Below are 17609 nucleotides of genomic sequence, written 5' to 3'. Positions count from 1 at the left end.
AATAAACATCAGTGGAACGAATGAATGGGTTTGCTTAGAGGGAGCGCGCTGGGAGCAAAGTGCAAAATACAGAAACCAAAGCTGAGAAGGTGGTGATGGAATGCCGATTGGTGGCTGACTTGGGCCTGAGGTAGGAAAGTGGTTTCTGTCTCGGAAACCAGGAGTCTGCTGGGGAGGGAAGGGGAGGGGGGGGAAGAGCACACGGAAAAGTAGCTAAATATTCCCCGACGTAACCAAACCCGTGTTTCTACCACCCCTTGGGCCAAATCGCAACGGAAGTGTTTAAAATTTAGCTTCTGTACTCTTTGGTACTTGGGGGACATCTTGGTGGGGGGGGGGGGTCCGTTTTGGAAACCAGGCTCGTCCCCCCCCTCCAAAGCCCCTGGGGTCTGGCTTCATGCCTGCAGTACTCCGCTTACACACTAGGTGGCAGTGCCCACCACCACTGCCACCGATACCACCATACCTGACTCAGCCACATCAGCAATGTCCACCCCTTGCTCTTGTGCCATGAAGCCCAGGATGGAAAAAATTGCGAAGCCAGACACAAAACTGGTACCACTGTTCAGGCATCCCAGCAGCATACAGTCCCTAAGTTACACATATGTCAGGGAGCAAGTTAATTCACAACACAAGGAAGCCACGCTCCCTACTTCTCTTTTTTTCTTTAAACATCATCATCATTTCTAAGGTCCACCAGGCCCGCTGGCACAACACTTGCCTGTACGAGTTGTACTTGTACTTGTTGTAGCTCCCCAGTGAGGTCATGGCTCCCAGGCAGATGGCATAGGAGAAGAATATCTGGGTCCCGGCATCAATCCACACCTATGGGGGTTGAGGAGGTGGGTGGCAAGGAGAGAGAGAAAGAGCCATTAGGCCTGGCCCCCTGGAGGAGGCAGTGCAGGTCCCTGGCCACCTGGTCACCGAGGACTGCGCCTGGAAATGTGCAGATTCTCAACTGCAACTGGAGTCTCTGTGCTGAAATCCAAGGTGCCTTTCAAGACAACACTGAGCTGCAAGGAACCCCAGAAGTTGAAGAAACTGGGCTCGTAAAACAGATGGATCTGGATTCCAACCGTGGAATCATTGTGGGCAAGTTAATATGACTCCCGAAGCCTCAGTTTGCACATCTGTAAAATGGGTTCCATGGCCCTCCCCACAGAGCTATTTTGCAGGTTCAAAGAATAGTCCGGTACCAGTGGCATCTGGTAAGTCAAGGCTGTTGTCATTACTGTAATTGTTATTGCCTGGGGCCCCCCAGTTGGAATGGAGAAGAATCCCCTAATGCCGTGGTCGGCAAACTGTGGCTCGCAAGCCACATGCGGCTCTTTGGCCCCTCGAGTGTGGCTCTTCCACAAAATACCACGGCCTGGGCGAGTCTATTTTGAAGAAGTGGCATTAGAAGAAGTTTAAGTTTAAAAAATTTGGCTCTCAAAAGAAATTTCAATCGTTGTACTGTTGATATTTGGCTCTGTTGACTGATGAGTTTGCCAACCACTGGGCTAATGGTTAATGCAGTGCTCTCCAGAACCCTCATTAGGCAGTTTTCCTTATGGCCTCAAAGCTGCCTTCCACGCAGTCCTCTGATGCTGTCCACCTCCCTCCCATCTACCTCTGGCCCAGGGCGAGAAGAGAGTGAGTGGGAAAGAGACCCAAAGCAGCAACCCGAAGGCTGAGGATCCTGGGGACAAAAAGGTCCTTCAACAGGCCCATAAAATCTCCCAGGGTTTTCTCCAACGCCCTGTGGTCACGTGGCTGAGTGCCAAGAGGTGAACATTCAGTACTGACCCCTCAAGTTTCTCAGAGGTCACCGCCTCTGAATTCCGTCCTTGGCCAAGGAAGCCAGCAGCTCTCCCACCCCCACGATGCAGCCCTCTTGGCTGGTGCAGGCAGAGGCCAGGTCCAAGGAGAGACTAGCTCAGAAAGACTTCTCTCTCCTCCCTGGCGCAGTGCCTGAAGAAGACTCTATAATTGGCCTGCCTCAGGAGTCCTCGACAAAGATACACACACAGCTGGGAAAGCCCACGGGCGCTGTGAACCACCTGCCCCCGCCCAGTGGAAAAGTACTAGGGGGTGATGGTTTGGCTAGATTTGTGCACCCGCGCACCACGGCCCGGGAAGGAGGGAGGACGGGCTGCCCTGCAGTACCTGTGGGTCCTTGAGGCGACTGATGTCAGGGTACAGGTAGAACTTGATGCCTGCGCCCGCCCCAGGCAGCGTCAGTCCACGAACCAGCAGCACCAGCAGCATAGCAAACGGGAAAGTGGCCGTGAAATAGACAACCTGCAGGGAAAAGGAGGGATTCAGGGGTGGGGGGCCTGGGGCACCTCCTGCTGCTGTTAAATTAGAGCATCTTTTCTAAGGCAGGGATTCTGTGGCCACGCTTGTCATTTCATTTGCTGTGTGACCTGGGGCATATTGCTTAACCTCTCTGGGCCACAGATGCCTCACCTGTAACCTGAGCATTAAGGACTTACCTCATAGATTTACTGAGAGTCTATGAAAAAAAAAAAATCCTGTAAATATTTACTAAATCATTATATTTGGAAATACAGTGGTGGACAAGACAGAGAACAAATCCCTGCCCTCGCATTCTAAGTGGATAGAGATTTTAAAAATGCAAAATAAGAGTAAACGATCAAGTGTGTATGAAAAAGGCTTAGCCCAGTGGTTGGCACATGGCAATTAGTTCATATTAGCTAACACAACTATTAGTATGACTCATGGTTAAGAATCAGAGAAGTGCGGGTTCCAATCCAGCTCTCTCCCCTCACTTGCAATGTGACCTTGGGCATCACGCTTAACCTCTCTGGGCCTGTTACCTCATGTGTCAAATGGCGATAAGAGACACAGAAGGTCGTCATCGGGAGGGGAGGCGAGGATTCGATAGGATGACGCTTCTGGCATAACCAAGAGTGCCTGGCACGTGGGTCCTCAAGAAATGGGGCCTGTTATTAACGTTGTGATTTTGCAGGAAGCACAAGGGAACCCCTGGGAAGGAAACGAGGCCTCCAAGGCCCCTCAGCGAGGATGGGGAGGGCCCTCCACTTCCTTGGAGAGACGGGAGGCCCACAGTCTTTGAGTCACATTGCACACCCCAGACAGGCCCAGTCCATGCCAGGTGTGCACCAGAGAGGACCCAGGCTGGGCCTTCCCATCCCCAAGGGCCTGCCCTACTTTCTCTCCTTCTCCCGTCCTGAGAGCACTGGTCCCCAAACATCCTGTGGCCTCGGTCTAGTGGATTTCCCTGTCTTTTCTCTCACCATGAGGAGACGCCCGGCAGCGTCTATGCCTGGAAGGAGCTCAAGGTGTGTGGCTGCATGGACAGGGAAAGCCTGGCACTTCCAGCAGGGCACCGGCTGAGCTAGGACGCCCCAAGCACAAGCCCACAGCATGCTCACCATGCCCCCCAAATGGATACACTGGCTACCTGTTGACAGAGGGGAACTGAGGCTCAGCAGGGCTCAGAGACTCACGCAGGTCATCTGCAGAGCTCAGGATCTGCACTCAGAGCCCGACGATTGGGTCACGGAGCCCCCCCCCCCCGCGCCCTCCGAGGGCCTTGGGGGCCAAGAGACGAGGGAGGAACCCCCCACAGCCAATGCACCCGTTTTACAGGTGAGGAAACTAAGACTGAGGACAGGACAAATGTGCCCTGCTGTTGGGGGCAAGAGGCAGTGCCGGGGTCCAGGAAGGTAACAGACACTGACAGAGAGTGACAGAGCCCCCGGCCTCGCCCGGCTGGCCCAGGAACCCCCGATGAAGCCGAATTCTCGGGCAGCCACCATCCTTTGGTGTGAAAACAACCAGAAAGGGGCTTTGGAAACGGGCAGAAAGGAAGCTCAGGGCTGTCTGACTCCGCTGTCTGGTCAGGGCCACCAGCCAACATTTAAGCAGTGCCTACGCTATGCCTGGCACTATTCCGAGTGTGGCAACTCCTTTATGCGGTTGGTCCTGCACGAACCCTTCGAGGTAGGTTTTATTACTAGCCCCACGCTGGAGGCGAGGAAACCGAGGCCCAGAGAGAGTCCATCGCTTGGCACGCAGCACTTAAGTGGCAGAGCGGGACGCGCCCCAGAGCCTGCCTCTGGGTGACAACGCAGAGCAGTGAAAAGCCCCCACGCCTGGCAGTTCAGTCCACCCTCCCAAAGGCCGGGGGGGAGGCTGGAGCCCCCCCGAGGGCTTGGGGCTGGCTCACTGCGGGACAAGTTACTGCCCCTCCCTGGCTTCACTGCCCCACCTGTGAAGTGGGGCGCTCTCAGACCAGGTGAGCTCCGAGGTTCCCTCCTGGGGGAGGCGGGGGAGTGGCCGAGAGTGTCAGCTTGGGATCACCCAGACTGGGGCTGTGGGGTTGGTACCCCCTCGTGCCAGCTGGGCCGCTGGGCCTTACCTCCCGTGTGTGTAGAGGGAGACGAGCGTGCTTACGGTGCCTAACGCTTGGCATGCAGTCAGCCCTCAGGAAACCTGACCTGGGAGTACTCTCCTGATGATCCCAGAGGGCGGGTGGGCACACTCCTGCCTCAGTTTCCCCAGCCACCCATTCTGCTTCTCCCGAGGCAGAGAGCCCTATGTCCCAAGGACGAGAAGGCGGACGTGGAGGGTGGGAGCCCGGCAGGAAACCCCAGAGGGGGTGAGAGAAGAAAACCAGTGCGGGGCCCCTCCCTTCCTGAGGACAGGCCCCTGACCAGCTCCCACCTCTGGGCCGCGGGGGCCACACCCCGTGAACAATAGCTGCTGACAGCAGGCCCTCCCCAGAGGGCGGCCACTTCAAAGCCAGCTGCGCTCCACTGGGCTGGGCGTCCAGGCGCGGCCAGCGGGCTTTGTGTCAGGGACACGGGACACCACGGGGGGATGGGGTGGCTTCCCTTGTTTCCCTGTATTTCGTTTGTTTAACAAGCACTTAGGTGGCGCTTACTGTGTGCCAGGCACTGTGCTGAGAGCTTGGTGCGTGTTAGCGCGTGCAGTCCTCCCAACCTGAAAAGGTAGGTGAGGAAACTGGGGCTCAGAGAGGTGACACTGGCTGCCCGGGGCGGCAGAGCTGGTGGGTGGCAGAGGCAGGGCCTGTGCCTTGTGTTTGTTAGCGTTTTCCCCCAAATAGAACGGGACAGCCTCCCCTGCTCCCAGCCGCCCCCCAGCTGCCTCTTCACAGCCACCCTTGTTTTGCAGACTTTGCCACTCTGAGGACAAGCCCCGGAGAGCCCTTCTCTCAACTTTTCCGTGACTCCCCCGGGATCCTTGTGGGAGAGGCTGGTGCCAACCGCCGCCAGTGGCCCTCTGGCGACGGCCCAGCAGGCCTTGCCACGGGACGTGGTAGTTTTCCACTCTTGCTGGCAAACCTCGGCGGCTCCTCTGAGCCCTCGACCCAAATGCCCTGTGGCCCAACTGCCCTGGAAACTTGCAAGGATAGCTCTTCCTCCTTCTCCAGTGACAGTTGGGAGAGGGTGGCCTTCGAGGCAGGAGCGAGATGGGCGAGTCTCCTGCTGCCCTGAGCTTCCTTGGGGGTGAAGGCGTGGGCAGGTGGGGCCACGGGCCAGTGCCCAGGGCCGCAGCAGGCCTGAGGGTCCTCACGGCACCCTGTGTGTTGCGGGCAGGGGGAGAACGGCATTGCTAACTCATTTCACACAAGGGGAAAATGAAGTTCAGAGGGGGGAAACGGATTTGCCCAGTCATGCAGCTCGTCGGGGGCAGAGCTGAGACCCAAAACCGGGCCTGGCTCTGACTGGCACCCTGCTTTATTCCTAAGCTCTGGAGGGAAGAGCTGCCCTGGAGGTAGCGATGGAGAGGCACAGCCTCAGGCACGTGCGCCGTCCCTCCTTTGGGCCCACAGGACTGCACTTCCTGTGGGAGGGTCTGGGCGCCCGGCACCTTCCTGGACCAGGTGGCTGTGAACCTGGTCTGGGGCCGGGGCTGGGGCCAGGCCGGTGGTGGACGAGGCCGGCAGTGGAGCGTGAGCCTCACTGTGCTTTGTCTTGGCTCCTTCGGGCTCGCCCAGGCCCTGCTATTGTTCTGGGAGCCACGCCTGCCCCTCAGGGGCGTAGGGCTGCTAAGGAGGAGGTTGTCTCTAGGGGCAGGCTATGGGGACCTTTGGCAAGTCACGTCTTCAACTGGCCGCAGATGCAGCCTGGAACTAGTTTTTGCTTTGATCCTATTCTCCTGCCTCCCCCTCCACCCCATTATATCCCTAACATTGCCCACAGTTCTAGATAGACACTGGCCTCCTCCATCAGACTGGGGGCTCCTCAAGGGTCTGAGTCAGACACCCCTCAGGACCTTTGCACTAGCTGTTCTCTCTCCCTGGAACTTTTTCTCCCCCAGATAGACACATGGCTCACCCCCTCACTTCCCTCAGATCTTTGCCCGAAGTCCCCTTCTCAGTGAGCCTGGCCTGGCCACCCCGCTTAACATTGCACCCAACACTCCCTGTTCTCCTTTCCCGCATTATTCTTCCTCATAGGTCTTGTCACCCTCTTACTCCTGTATACAGGGTGGGACCAAGGTAGGATTGCAGTTGTTCATGCAGGAAATAATACAGTGAGTAATAATACAAGAATAAACTCTCATACTTACAACTGTATACCTACTTTTGCCCTGCCCTGTATTTTACACATTCCCCTCGTTACAATCAATGCATCTGTCAGCTCTTGGACCACAGGGATTTTTGTCTGTTTTGTGGGCCCCTGCGTATCCCTAGGGCCCATTCCTACAACAGTCCCTGGCAGATATAGAGGCTCAAAGCCTATGATCATGTATGTCTCCAGCACTGCTCGGGGCCAGCGCTCCATAGAAACTTCCTGAAAGACTGACCTCAATGTGGGGAAATGGAGGCAGGGTGAGGAAGGGATTGGCGCTTACTGTGGTCTATGCTAAGCATTGTGCTGGGTGCTGAACACACCTCACTTTAACCCTCTCTACCACCCCTTTTCTAGATGAGGAAACTGAGGTGCAGAGGTGAGGGAGCGACCTTGGACAAGTCCCTTCACCTCCCCAGCTCAGTTCCCTCACCGTTTAAGAAGAGGAGGTGACGAAATGGGCTAACACAGGGGGGTGAGCTCCAGGGCGCTGTGGGAATAACTCACGCTGACTCTTCCTGCCCATTCTGGAGGGTACTGCTAGCTGGGGGTGTGCTGGGGGAGAGATTTCTGAAGCTTGGCCAGGTCCTTTCCACATTGGGTTTTAGGATCACAGGATGGCTCTGCCCTGAGAAACAGGCAGAGAGCACTCCTCTGCAGCCATGGGGCCCCAGGTCTTGCCCTGCTGGAATCTGCAGATCCACGATTTAGCCTAAGGGGCTCTTCAGCTGTGTAATTCCAAATTCTGGTGCAGCCAAGCCCCTCTCTGAACGACTTTACCACTGCCCACCGCTGTACCTCAAATGCCACTCGGACACACGCTTTTGACTTGTAGGGGCTGTTGATCTCAGAGATGTTCTCCCTGTCAAGATGCAAACGATGGGGGGCGGGGGGCAATGGTAGATGGACATGTAAAGGCAGATCAAGTCAACACCTTCGCGAGGCTTCGTGCCTGGAGTTCAGGTTCACACCTCTGACCACAATAGACCCTCTGCACTGCTGTTGCCATTAGAGTGGCCATGACACCAGGCTGATAGCAGGTGATTGCTCAGCTCTGTTAACACAGAACATTTTAGTTATAGGCTAACGTGTTCAGTATTGCCAATAGATATCTGTGTATACCTAAAATCTTAATTATAGGCTGCCGTTTTAATTATCCACCCTCGCCTTTGTTAACAGCTAACATCCTAGTCATCATGTAACATATCAATCAGCAGCTCAGTTACGGCTAATGTTCTGATAAACAACTACTATCTTAATCATCAGTGAAAGCGTTCCTTAAGGAACATCTTACGTTACCAGCTGAAATGTTCTTGGCAAGGGAATTCAGTTAATTTGACTAAGCAACTAAAAGCAGTGCTTCTCGAGCCTCAGTGTGCATTTGGGTTACGTCGGCTACTGCTCCAAGGCAGGTTCTGAGTTTGTAGGCCCAGGGCAGGCCCACAGGGTCTGCATGTCTAATGAGCGCCCGGGGGGGGGGGGGTGCTGATGTGCTGGTCAGGGAACTTTGCAAAGCAAGGGTCCATTGAGAACTGGTTATTAACAACAGAGCTGCAGAGAACCTCATTACCAGCTAACTTGTCAGTTACAACCTCAACATCAGTTATCTGCTAACATCTGCTCCACGGCCAGCACCTTGATGGGAACCAGCAGTGTGAGGGAGCTTGTGCAGGCTCCGGAGAGCGCTGACGGTTCAATGTGCAGGAATTTCACGAGCTGGATGTTAATCCATCAATAACTTGAACGCAGACGTGGTGGCAGTCTTTATACCGTCAAATGAGGGAATGCTACAAACCAGGGCTTTGCCTGTTTTTCGAGGACTTGGTTTATCAGCCCGCACCCCCTCCCAGGTCAGGGGCAGTCTCGGGCAGGGAGGACTGTGGGGCAGGAGGTGCTCCCTGGCGAGGGCCACTCTCCAGGAGGCAGGGGAGGGAGAGGAGGAGGGACGGAAGCACAACTCACTTTCCCCGTGGACTTGACGCCTTTCCAGATGCAGAAGAAACAGACCAACCACACGAAAAGAAGGCAGAGAGCAAGGTCCCACTTCAGTGAGCCGGGGCTGTTGATTCCAGAAGACAAGCTCAGCACGTTGCGCCTTGAGGCAAACAGAACCGCAAGTCAGTCGGGCCAAGGTCTGGGGTTCAAATCCTAGATCATGTGCTGATCTGCACAGGTCACAAGTCCTCTCCAGGCCCTGGGATGCCCGGGGAAATAGTTAACACCCTTGTCACAGGGCTGTGGGGAAGTCAACCAGGAGATGAATTCAGACCCCTAAGTCAGGTTACCCTGGGTTCAACCCAGCCTGACCTCAGGCAAGTTAAGCAAACCCCTAAGCCTCAGTTTCCTCATCTGTAAAATGGGTACTGAGTCCTATGTGATTGGTTCTCAGCAGACCCTTCTGCACTGGGATCAAAACCCCCAGCTCCACCGTATAATCACTGACGTTGGACTAATTATCCAACCTCCCAGACCTCAGTCGCATCTATAAAATGGGAGCAGCTACCATCCCCCAGCAGCTGCCCCATGCCTCTTTTATTTTATTCGCCCGTTTCTTATGTGGATCTCTCACTAAAATGTAAGCCTCAGGAGGACAGAGGATTCCACCTGTGGCTGTAGAACACCTACCCACCTCCTTGCATGGATTGTTGTCTGGAGAAACCCACACCAAGTACTAACGACAGGGCCAGGGGCTGCAGCCAGCCCTCGAGAAACCTGTAGTTGTCGCTGTTGTGATGCTGAGAGGCCCGGAGCAGCTCCTGGCACCTAAGCAGGTCCCCCTTCCTTTCCAGGGGGGCGATGGTCTCGAAAGGAGGCAGGCAGACCATTTGGCCAATCAGCACGGGGCAGCCACCAACCCTGCCCAGCATCACACAGCACAGCCTGGATCTTTGCAATCCAAGAACCTCGCTCTGACGCACACAAGCAACTACTCACAGACACACTCCTACGGGGCAGATGCCATGTGAAGCCAGGGCAGGGCAGCACAGGGTGCTGATGGCTGAGAAGACCATGCAACTTAATGCCCAGAGACGCCCCCATTGTCCCAGAGCTCTGACTGCTGCAGTACTGACCAAGGGCAGCCACACTGAGCAAAGGGACATGGGCCCTGCCCACCAGCCCACTGGAGTCACCTGCCCACCAGATCTCCAGGCCACGGAGCCTGGGAGACAGAGCCCTCACTTCCCCCTGGGAGCTGCTGGGTTCCTTCTAACCAAAGTCAGCTCCCTACCTGAAGGCCACTCTTGAGCAGGAGAGGCAAAGAGAGGAGTGTGACTTCGTGCCTCCGTTTCCTCGTTTGTAAAACATGAATGGCACCTGCCCCGGAAGCCGCTGGGAAAGCCTTCCAGACCACCCCGGCCTCAGCCAGTAGTGGGATGTCCCCATGGCCGTGGCTCTGGGACGGTTTCATTGCTCCTTTTATGTCCCCACAGAAGCTCCAACGTGAGGACCTTGGATAAATCCAAAATTCCCGCTCAACTGACATCCAAGCCAGACCTTTCTCTGCCGTGCCCCCAGCACCTAGGCCAGCACGTGGCACATACTAGGGCCTCAATAAACACGTGTGGAGTGAATGAAAGGACTTAACTGCGGTGAATGGGAAGTTTGCGTGTCACTCTGGACTAATCCACGGAGTATTTCCACGAACAAGTCTTAGGAAGGGGCAGCGTTCCTCTGTGTTTTCCTTGCTGGTCCCCTGGACATCGGTGGACCTCCCAGTGGTAATGCCAACAAGGCCTTTCCTATTTATCTCATCTGACCCAAGGCCTGGAGGTCATTGGCCCCCTTTTGCAGATGGGAAAACAAGGCTTGGAGGACCCCACTGCCCACAGACACACAGACAACAGCGGGCAGAGCTGCCACCCCATATCCAGGCTCGTCTGACTCCAAAAGCCAGTGTTCTCTGGACTCCACCTAACGGTCCCTCTGATTCACAGAGAAAATAGAGCCTAAACTTTCAAAAGAACCTCTCCAGTCCCTGCTACTGGCCGGGGTCACCTGGAACATGGACATCTCCATAAGGCAGGGCTGGCGGCCAACTGCATCCCAGCTGGGGCCCTGCCAAGCACGTGGATCTGGCGGCTGCAGCAGCTTTAGAACAAAAAGCCATTCCCCGAGCAGCCTCCAGAGCTCGGTCCTTCAATGAAGGCCCAGGGCATGCTGGGCAGTGGCCCAAGGCTTCCTTGTGAATGGGCAGCGTCGGGGAGAGCACTTTCCATCTCCACACCGTTGCTCCCTCCCCAATGCCAAGCACACCACCCGTCTGTTTCCAGAGAAGCCTTCCCTTTGCTCCACAGAGGACTAACCAGGGTCCCTGGCTGTCCTCTCACACTGGATGTCACTCTGGGTGACAAGTCTGGCTTGACTATCAGGTTGTAGACGTCCCTAAGACAAGAACCTCACAGACAGGCACACAGTCGGTGCTCAGCTAATGCTGAGGAGGTGCCCAGTCATACGACGGCTTTTTCTTCTCTTCTTAAGGGCAAGGTGGCCAAGGAGCTTGACACCTGGGAGCCGGGATTCCGACCAAGCCCACAGCCAGTTCATGGACACCTTCCTGCCTTCTCCCACCACCGCCTGGGAAAACCAGGGGTGCCCACCCCGACTGAGAGGCTGCCACATCGGCTTGCGCTGGGCAATGACCAGCTAGGCAGACCACAACCACGAGACTGAGTCATCACAACGTGCTTTTACCCTTCCTGGTGGCCATCTCCTTGGAGGATCTCAGTGCCTCCCGTGACACCGTAAGGCACGTTTTCTCAGACCCAGCCATCCCATTCCCAGAGTCTCTCTCTCGTTTCACGCGCATGTGTGTCCAAAGGCAGGTCCACCCCGCAGCACCGTCTATTAAGATAAAAAAATTGGAAACCACCCAAATGGCCACAATAGGGCCAGAGCAGGCACAAAGACCCTGGAATGCTGAGCATCCCAGGGGACAGCGGGAAGCCCCTGGGCCCTGATAAGGAGCTCCCTCCTGAGATAAATAGGGAACAAAGCCAGGTGAGGAACCGCGTATGGCCTGCTCCCCATTGTGTCCAAAGCGATGAATGTGCATTGTGCCTGAACACGCACTTGTGCCAGGACATACAAGGCCCTGGTGGTGTCGCTGCCGGTGGGGAGGGATCCCGGTGGTGGGAACGCAGGGGAAGAGGACTCACGTGGCGTCAGATATGTTTTTTCATTGTCGGGATGTTTTTAATGTGCACGTTTCACCTTTCTACAAGTTACTAAATTCTAGAAAATGTTTGTAATGGGCTGTGCAGACATTCTAGGAATGGAATAAGTATGTCTCATCAATCAGAGGCTGTCATAACAGAGCCCGACATGGGCTCGGGCCAAAGTGGCTGACATCCTGTCCAAGGATAGCTCAAGGGTAGCCGTGGAGGCCGGGACGTGAGTGGGTCTATCCGAATCCCTTTGTGAGAGAACCCCAGTTTAAAGGACCCTCCACAAGTCCCGTCCCTGTCAGACCCCATGACCTCAGCCACAAAGCGGACCAGGATCTGCTGGGCCTTCCCCGTGCTGCGGGGCGGTGCCACGCCCCCGAGGGACTGCCATGGTGCACTGCCCCTCACAGGTGCCCCCTGACCACGCCAGACTGTACAGGTTACCCCAAATCTTGCCACATCTCCCCAACACTGCCACTCCCCCCACTGCTACCCAGGCAGTCTTTCTGCCTCCACTCTCAGTCCCCAGTTTGTTCTCATCCATCTGACAATACCCGAGTCAGGCGACGCCTCCCCTGCTCTCCATCCTCCCAGGGCTCCTACCCACCTGGCCAATGACACCCTCCCAACCTGCCCTAGTCCCGTTTGCCTCCCTGAATGTGACCAAATACCCTAGCATCTAGACCCAGACACCTTAAAAAAGGAGGGTGGTGACTATGGATGATACCGGGACCACAGGTGTAAAGGGGACACATCCAGGACAAGCTGTGGGTGGTCCCATCGGAACCTCATCCCCATAGGGCCCCTTCACGTCCTCCTTTAGCCACACTGGCCTCTGGAATGGTCCCAGGATAGGTGGAGCATGCTCTCGTCTCAGGGTCTTTGAACCGGCTGTTCCCTCGCCCCACCCCCCTTCAGGCCTCTGTTTAAATGCCAGGGCAGTCTTTCCTGGCCACTCTCCTTCCCCTGCCCTGGCTCTATTTCCCATCATTTATCATCGCTTTTCTATTGTAATTTGATTTGTGGTATCTGTTTAATGTCTGTCTGTCCTACTAAAATGACATCTCCACGGAGGCAGGGCCTGCTTCTGTCTGTCTTGATCACTGCTGGATCCAGAATAGTGCCTGGCACATAGTAGGTGCTCAAGACATTAGCTGAGTAAATTAATTATTCCCATTTGATTGATGCAGAAACTGAGGCTCTGGGAGATCCAGGAATTCACCTGAAATTACCCAGATAAGAATCAATCCTGGGCCTTTTTTTTTCTTTTTTCTTTTTCCTGATGCCACCCTGGGGACCAGCCACCGGTGTGCTGGGTCCTACACTGCCCTTCACGAGGGTCCCCAGCACCCCAAACCTCCCTGCATCTCTCATACAAAGGGAGGAGATACAGAGGTGAGCTGCATTCTTGTCCAAGAATAGTAATGATTCATTCCAGGGTGGGATCCAAAAAAGAATTGCCTGGACGTCTGTTTTGAGTCGGCCAGCCTGCTGCCGTCCAGCCGGCACTCAGAGATGTAAATACGTCCTCCGAGTGGGCCAAATCGTTTCCTTTTGACTGCCGGCCAGCCATTTATTGGCGATGGCTCTTCCCTGGAGACTGATGGAAGCAACAATTATAAAAGAGCCCGTCCGCCCTGAGCATGGGGCCACACAAGGCTTTCTCCCCCGCCTCCCCCTCCTCACAGCTGCAGGGGAAGATTGGCTGAGCAGGGCTTGTTTGCAAATATGACTCATTTCTTTGATTCTAATACAGTCTAATGATACGTGCTGAGCTCCCAGAGGGCTCTGAAGGAGCCGGGGAGGAAGACATGGCTCCAGCCTGATGAAGGGCATTTGGCCAGACCTGGCCCCGCCTGTCTTCCAGGGCTGGGGGAAGCAGGACCCTGAGGTCAGAGGTGAGCCCAGAGCAGGGATGAGCAGGACGAAGCTGACTGCGGGGGAGAAGCTCTGCTTCCCCAGCACACAGTGACTCGGAGTTCCATGACAAAGCCAGGGGTAATGACTGTCTCGGGAGCCCAGGTGGCTTGCACAGGGACCTGGCAAAGGGCATCCCACTGGCTCCTGCTGGGCATGGCACTGTAGCATTGCAGATGGGGTGGGCATGGGGGATCCCGGCCAAGAGAAGACCCCATGCATAGCCTCAGAGTGGGGACACACACACACCCGGCTCAGTGCTACCTGTGACTGTGGGCTTACAGCTCATGGACGCACAGACACTGGAGGTGACATCCAGCGTCTGAGGTCAGAGCTGGGAACTCAGGCTGCAGAGTAGCCTTTGGCCAGTCGCTCCCCAGTCCTCAGGGTCCTATCTGGTAAACCATGCCCAGAGGCCCTGTCGTAGCTTCTTTAACACTCCAGTCCTGCTGTGAGGTCTTGGGACCACGCTAACTCTGAGGTTTGGACAGGTGACTGCCCCGAGGACATGCAGCTGGGACATGTGGGAGTCACAGCCCGTCTCCCCACTGCTCTCTACTCTCTCCTCTTGTAACACCGAAGGGGGCAGGGATGATCAACAAGGTCCCTCTGTCCAGGGCCCGGAGGAAGTATCAGGTCCCACGTGCCTTGTTATCTGGATTCCCAGGGAGCTCCTGAGCACCCGGCAGGAATCGTCTGCCCAAGAAAGAGACAGCTCAGGGACGCACGCAGCTGGGGCCGGTCAGAGAAGTGAAGGGAAACAATGGCTGGGGTTGGGCTTCACCTCAAGGGCTATGGACTCCGGCCTCTGAGAGAGCCTCACTGCTCTGCAGACCAACAGCGATACCAGCCAGTGACACCTCGATAAAACCCAGCAGGCCTTTCTCAACGAAAACCCCGAGGCCAGTCACTACGGAGCTGGTGGCTATTTTCAGGGGAAATCACATATGCTAAATTTCACCCCAAAGGAATCCAGACCCACTAATGGCTAAGCCCACTGAGACCCTGTATACAGTCGGTGCTTAATACATGTCTCAGCTTTTCTCCCCAGAGTGTTGCTTAAGCAATGTCTGGAAAACACAGATTCAAACTTAGTCTAACATTCAAGGCTTCAATCCTTCTCCCTGGCTCCATGTGTCCTATGCTCTGGCCCAAACAATGACTTGCGGTCCCCAAAACAGTCATGTGCTTTCCTTCTGCCCAAATGTCTTTTCTCCTCTTCAGCCTAGTGAGCTTCTACTCATCCCTCAAAGCCCAGCTCGGATGGCCACTGGCAGATGGGGAATGAGGCCGGAGACGGGTAGTGCCGTGCTGCTCCAGGCTACCATCAAGCGGATGCAGATGTGCAATGAATAAGAAGGTTCCACAGTCAGTGAGCACTTGCTGTGTAGAAACATTTAAAACCCGCTCTGGCAGGGGGAGAGCACAGTGTGGGAAAGGCCACGAGAGGACTCCGAGCTGGGAAATGACATGTCTAGGTTCACAATTGATTGCAGAGATGCAAGGGCAAGGCAGGGTCCGCAGTGAGAGGCCAGTGCTAGGGTCGGAGAGCGTGGTCACGCGGGGCAGGCAGGGGAGAAGGCCTGGGTGAGGACTGGAAACCCTGAGGACCTCATCGCCCACCTGAGCATCTTCGCAAGAACCCTCAGGCTTAAAGCGGCAGGGGGGTGAGCAAAGAGGAACCCCTTTGCAATATGGGGGACAATATGGGCATCTGAGAGGGGCCATTCTTAGTCCTCCTGAAGGCTGTCTCACTTAGAGTTCCAAATGCCCCCAAGGAGCAGTTCTATCCCCTATGAGGACCCTAAATAAATAACATGGCCCACATGTATCACGCATGTTGTCATGGTCTCAAGTTAGGGCGACCCGCCATCCCTAGGAGGGCAGTGCTATAATCTCCCCAGGTCCAGGTGAGAACGTGAAGGTCCAGAGAGGCGAAGGTGCGGGCCAGGCCAGAAGCGGCAGAGCCGGGGTTGGAGCCCAGGCAGCCAATCCCGTGCCTGAGGCAGTGAGGTCCCAGCAGGCGCCCGAGTGGCGGGTTGAGTGCCACGTCCTGGGTGGGGCAGGCCCCGGGTGATCGGCTATGCCAGGAACTGCAGAGAGCGGACAGGGCTGTGGTCTCGGGCCCCATTCAAGTGAGAAGAATGAAGTGCGGCGTTTCTTTGTAAACTCAGCTCTCCCGGGGGTGGGAGCCGAGGGGGTGATGAATGTGCCTGTAATGCCCTCTTTGTCTGCAAGTGGAAAACACGTGCGCACCAAGAGCCCCAGGGACGGGGCATAGACCGAAAGGCCCACGTGTCATGACAGGGACGTGCACCACCCGAGGAAGGACTGCCTGGCCTTGCCTATTATTTCCCAGCCCCGGCCCCAGAGTGTGCCTGGGACCAACCAGCGGGCAACTCCCTCCTCTGTTCCTGGGCCAGGTTCTAAGAGGTGGGGAGCCGCACACAAAAGAGAGGGAGTATCATCTCGTGAGGATTAGGGCCCACCTGCTTCCTTAACAGCATTCCCTGCTCCTGGCTCTCACGCTTCCTGCAAGGCCTTATCTCAGCTATTTCCAGATAGAGGGGGGCCGCACCCAAGTGCTGAGCCCCACATTTAATTGCTTGTGGAGAGCAAGGAGAGCGATGCACGGATATATTTTTAATTGGCCTCCAAGGAATGTCTTAGGAGAACTTGCCGATATATCGGCTAAGAGGTACCCAAACGTCAAGCCCCTTCACAGTCTGCCTTTCTGATGCCTGTCCTACGTGTGTGCTCTTATGGACAACAGTGTGGTAAACTGGAGACGCGCCCATAATCCTCCACTCCTCTCAGAAAGAGACAGAACCCATTTCTCCACCTCTTGCTTGACTCTGTGGCTGTCTTTGGGACATTAACAAAAGTGATACAGAGGCTTCAAGAGCGCTCCTGCGCTGCGACTTTCCCGTGGGCTGCTTTGGAATGTAGAGCGGCCTCTGAATATGCTCAGAGTAGCCTGCGGGGGGATGAGACCACTTGGACCCTGGCAGCCAACGCCCAGAAGAGCTACCCTGATGCGGATCTACCCATGAGGGAGCCCAGCAAAGACCAGAAAAACCTCCCAGCCAAGCTCAGCCCAAACGGCTAATCAGCACAACCCTGAGCCAAATAAATGGTTGTGGTTTAAAGCCACTGCGCTGGGGATGATGGTTACACAGCAAAAGCTAACTACCACATAATTTCTATTCAAAGCACATCACCTTTGAACTTGACTAACTACTCCTTCAGCTTCATATATGAATTTTTCTCTGTGCAATCACAGTTTTGATATGATAGCTATGTTTCTTCTAAAATACATTAGGAAAACTGTACCATTTTCACACAACGTAAGTACAAATACCTGCCTTTGGAGGAAAAAAATCCTCATAGCGATCCCATGGTTGTTGGAATGATTCATTCCCCTCATTTGACAGTTAAAGAAACTGAGGCTCAGAAAGGGGCAGAGACTTGCTGAAGGTCAGACAGCCAGTAAAATGGCAGAACCAGGACTCGATTCCAGGCCTGTCTGAGACCAAAGGCATGGATTTGTCTCCAAACCTGTACCCAACTTCTCCCCGATCCCATCCCAAGATACTGACTCCCACATCGCTGGGGAGAAGATGAGGGCGAGGGCTGTCCTCTCTGCCCCCTCCCAGCCCCCCCCCCCTCCCTTAGTGAAGCTGGCCTTACTCCCAGAACTCGGTGACAGGGGAGGTGAAGTTGCTGGTGTTGAGAGTGATCCACAGGCTCTTGTTCTTGCGCATCGTGTCCTCCATGCAGTAGGGCGTGTTCCAGGTGTGGTTGCAGTGCGCCCAGGGCAGCTCCGACTGGAAGGACTGGAACAGGTAGTATGTGGCCCAGGCCAAGATGACGATGTAGTATACATTCAGGAGGGACACAATCACGATGGAGGCGTAGCCGATGCCTGTGGGTGTGGACAAGCCAGATACGCATCAGG

General features: G+C 55.4%; 1 protein-coding gene across 4 annotated transcripts in view; it reads right to left on the bottom strand.

Moving 5' to 3' along the window:
* Positions 1 to 17609, bottom strand: part of SLC6A6 (solute carrier family 6 member 6) — a 74658-nt gene that overhangs the window by 13722 nt on the left and 43327 nt on the right. For 3 of the 4 annotated variants that reach the window (XM_028127968.2, XM_008152429.3, XM_054729824.1), the window contains 5 exons: positions 17342 to 17576; positions 8532 to 8664; positions 2149 to 2283; positions 722 to 825; positions 467 to 591 (listed from right to left, as the gene is read on the bottom strand). In XM_028127968.2, the coding sequence (XP_027983769.1) occupies positions 467 to 591; positions 722 to 825; positions 2149 to 2283; positions 8532 to 8664; positions 17342 to 17576 (732 nt within the window). Of the gene's footprint in view, positions 1 to 466; positions 592 to 721; positions 826 to 2148; positions 2284 to 8531; positions 8665 to 17337; positions 17577 to 17609 lie in introns of those variants that run through there. The other variant, XM_054729825.1, reaches the window with a different exon arrangement.

Source organism: Eptesicus fuscus, chromosome 18 (genome assembly GCF_027574615.1).
Source record: "Eptesicus fuscus isolate TK198812 chromosome 18, DD_ASM_mEF_20220401, whole genome shotgun sequence".
Classification (NCBI taxonomy): Eukaryota; Metazoa; Chordata; class Mammalia; order Chiroptera; family Vespertilionidae; genus Eptesicus; species Eptesicus fuscus.
The sequence above is the reverse complement of the archived record's forward strand: the minus strand, read 5'-3'. Positions and strand labels throughout refer to the sequence as shown.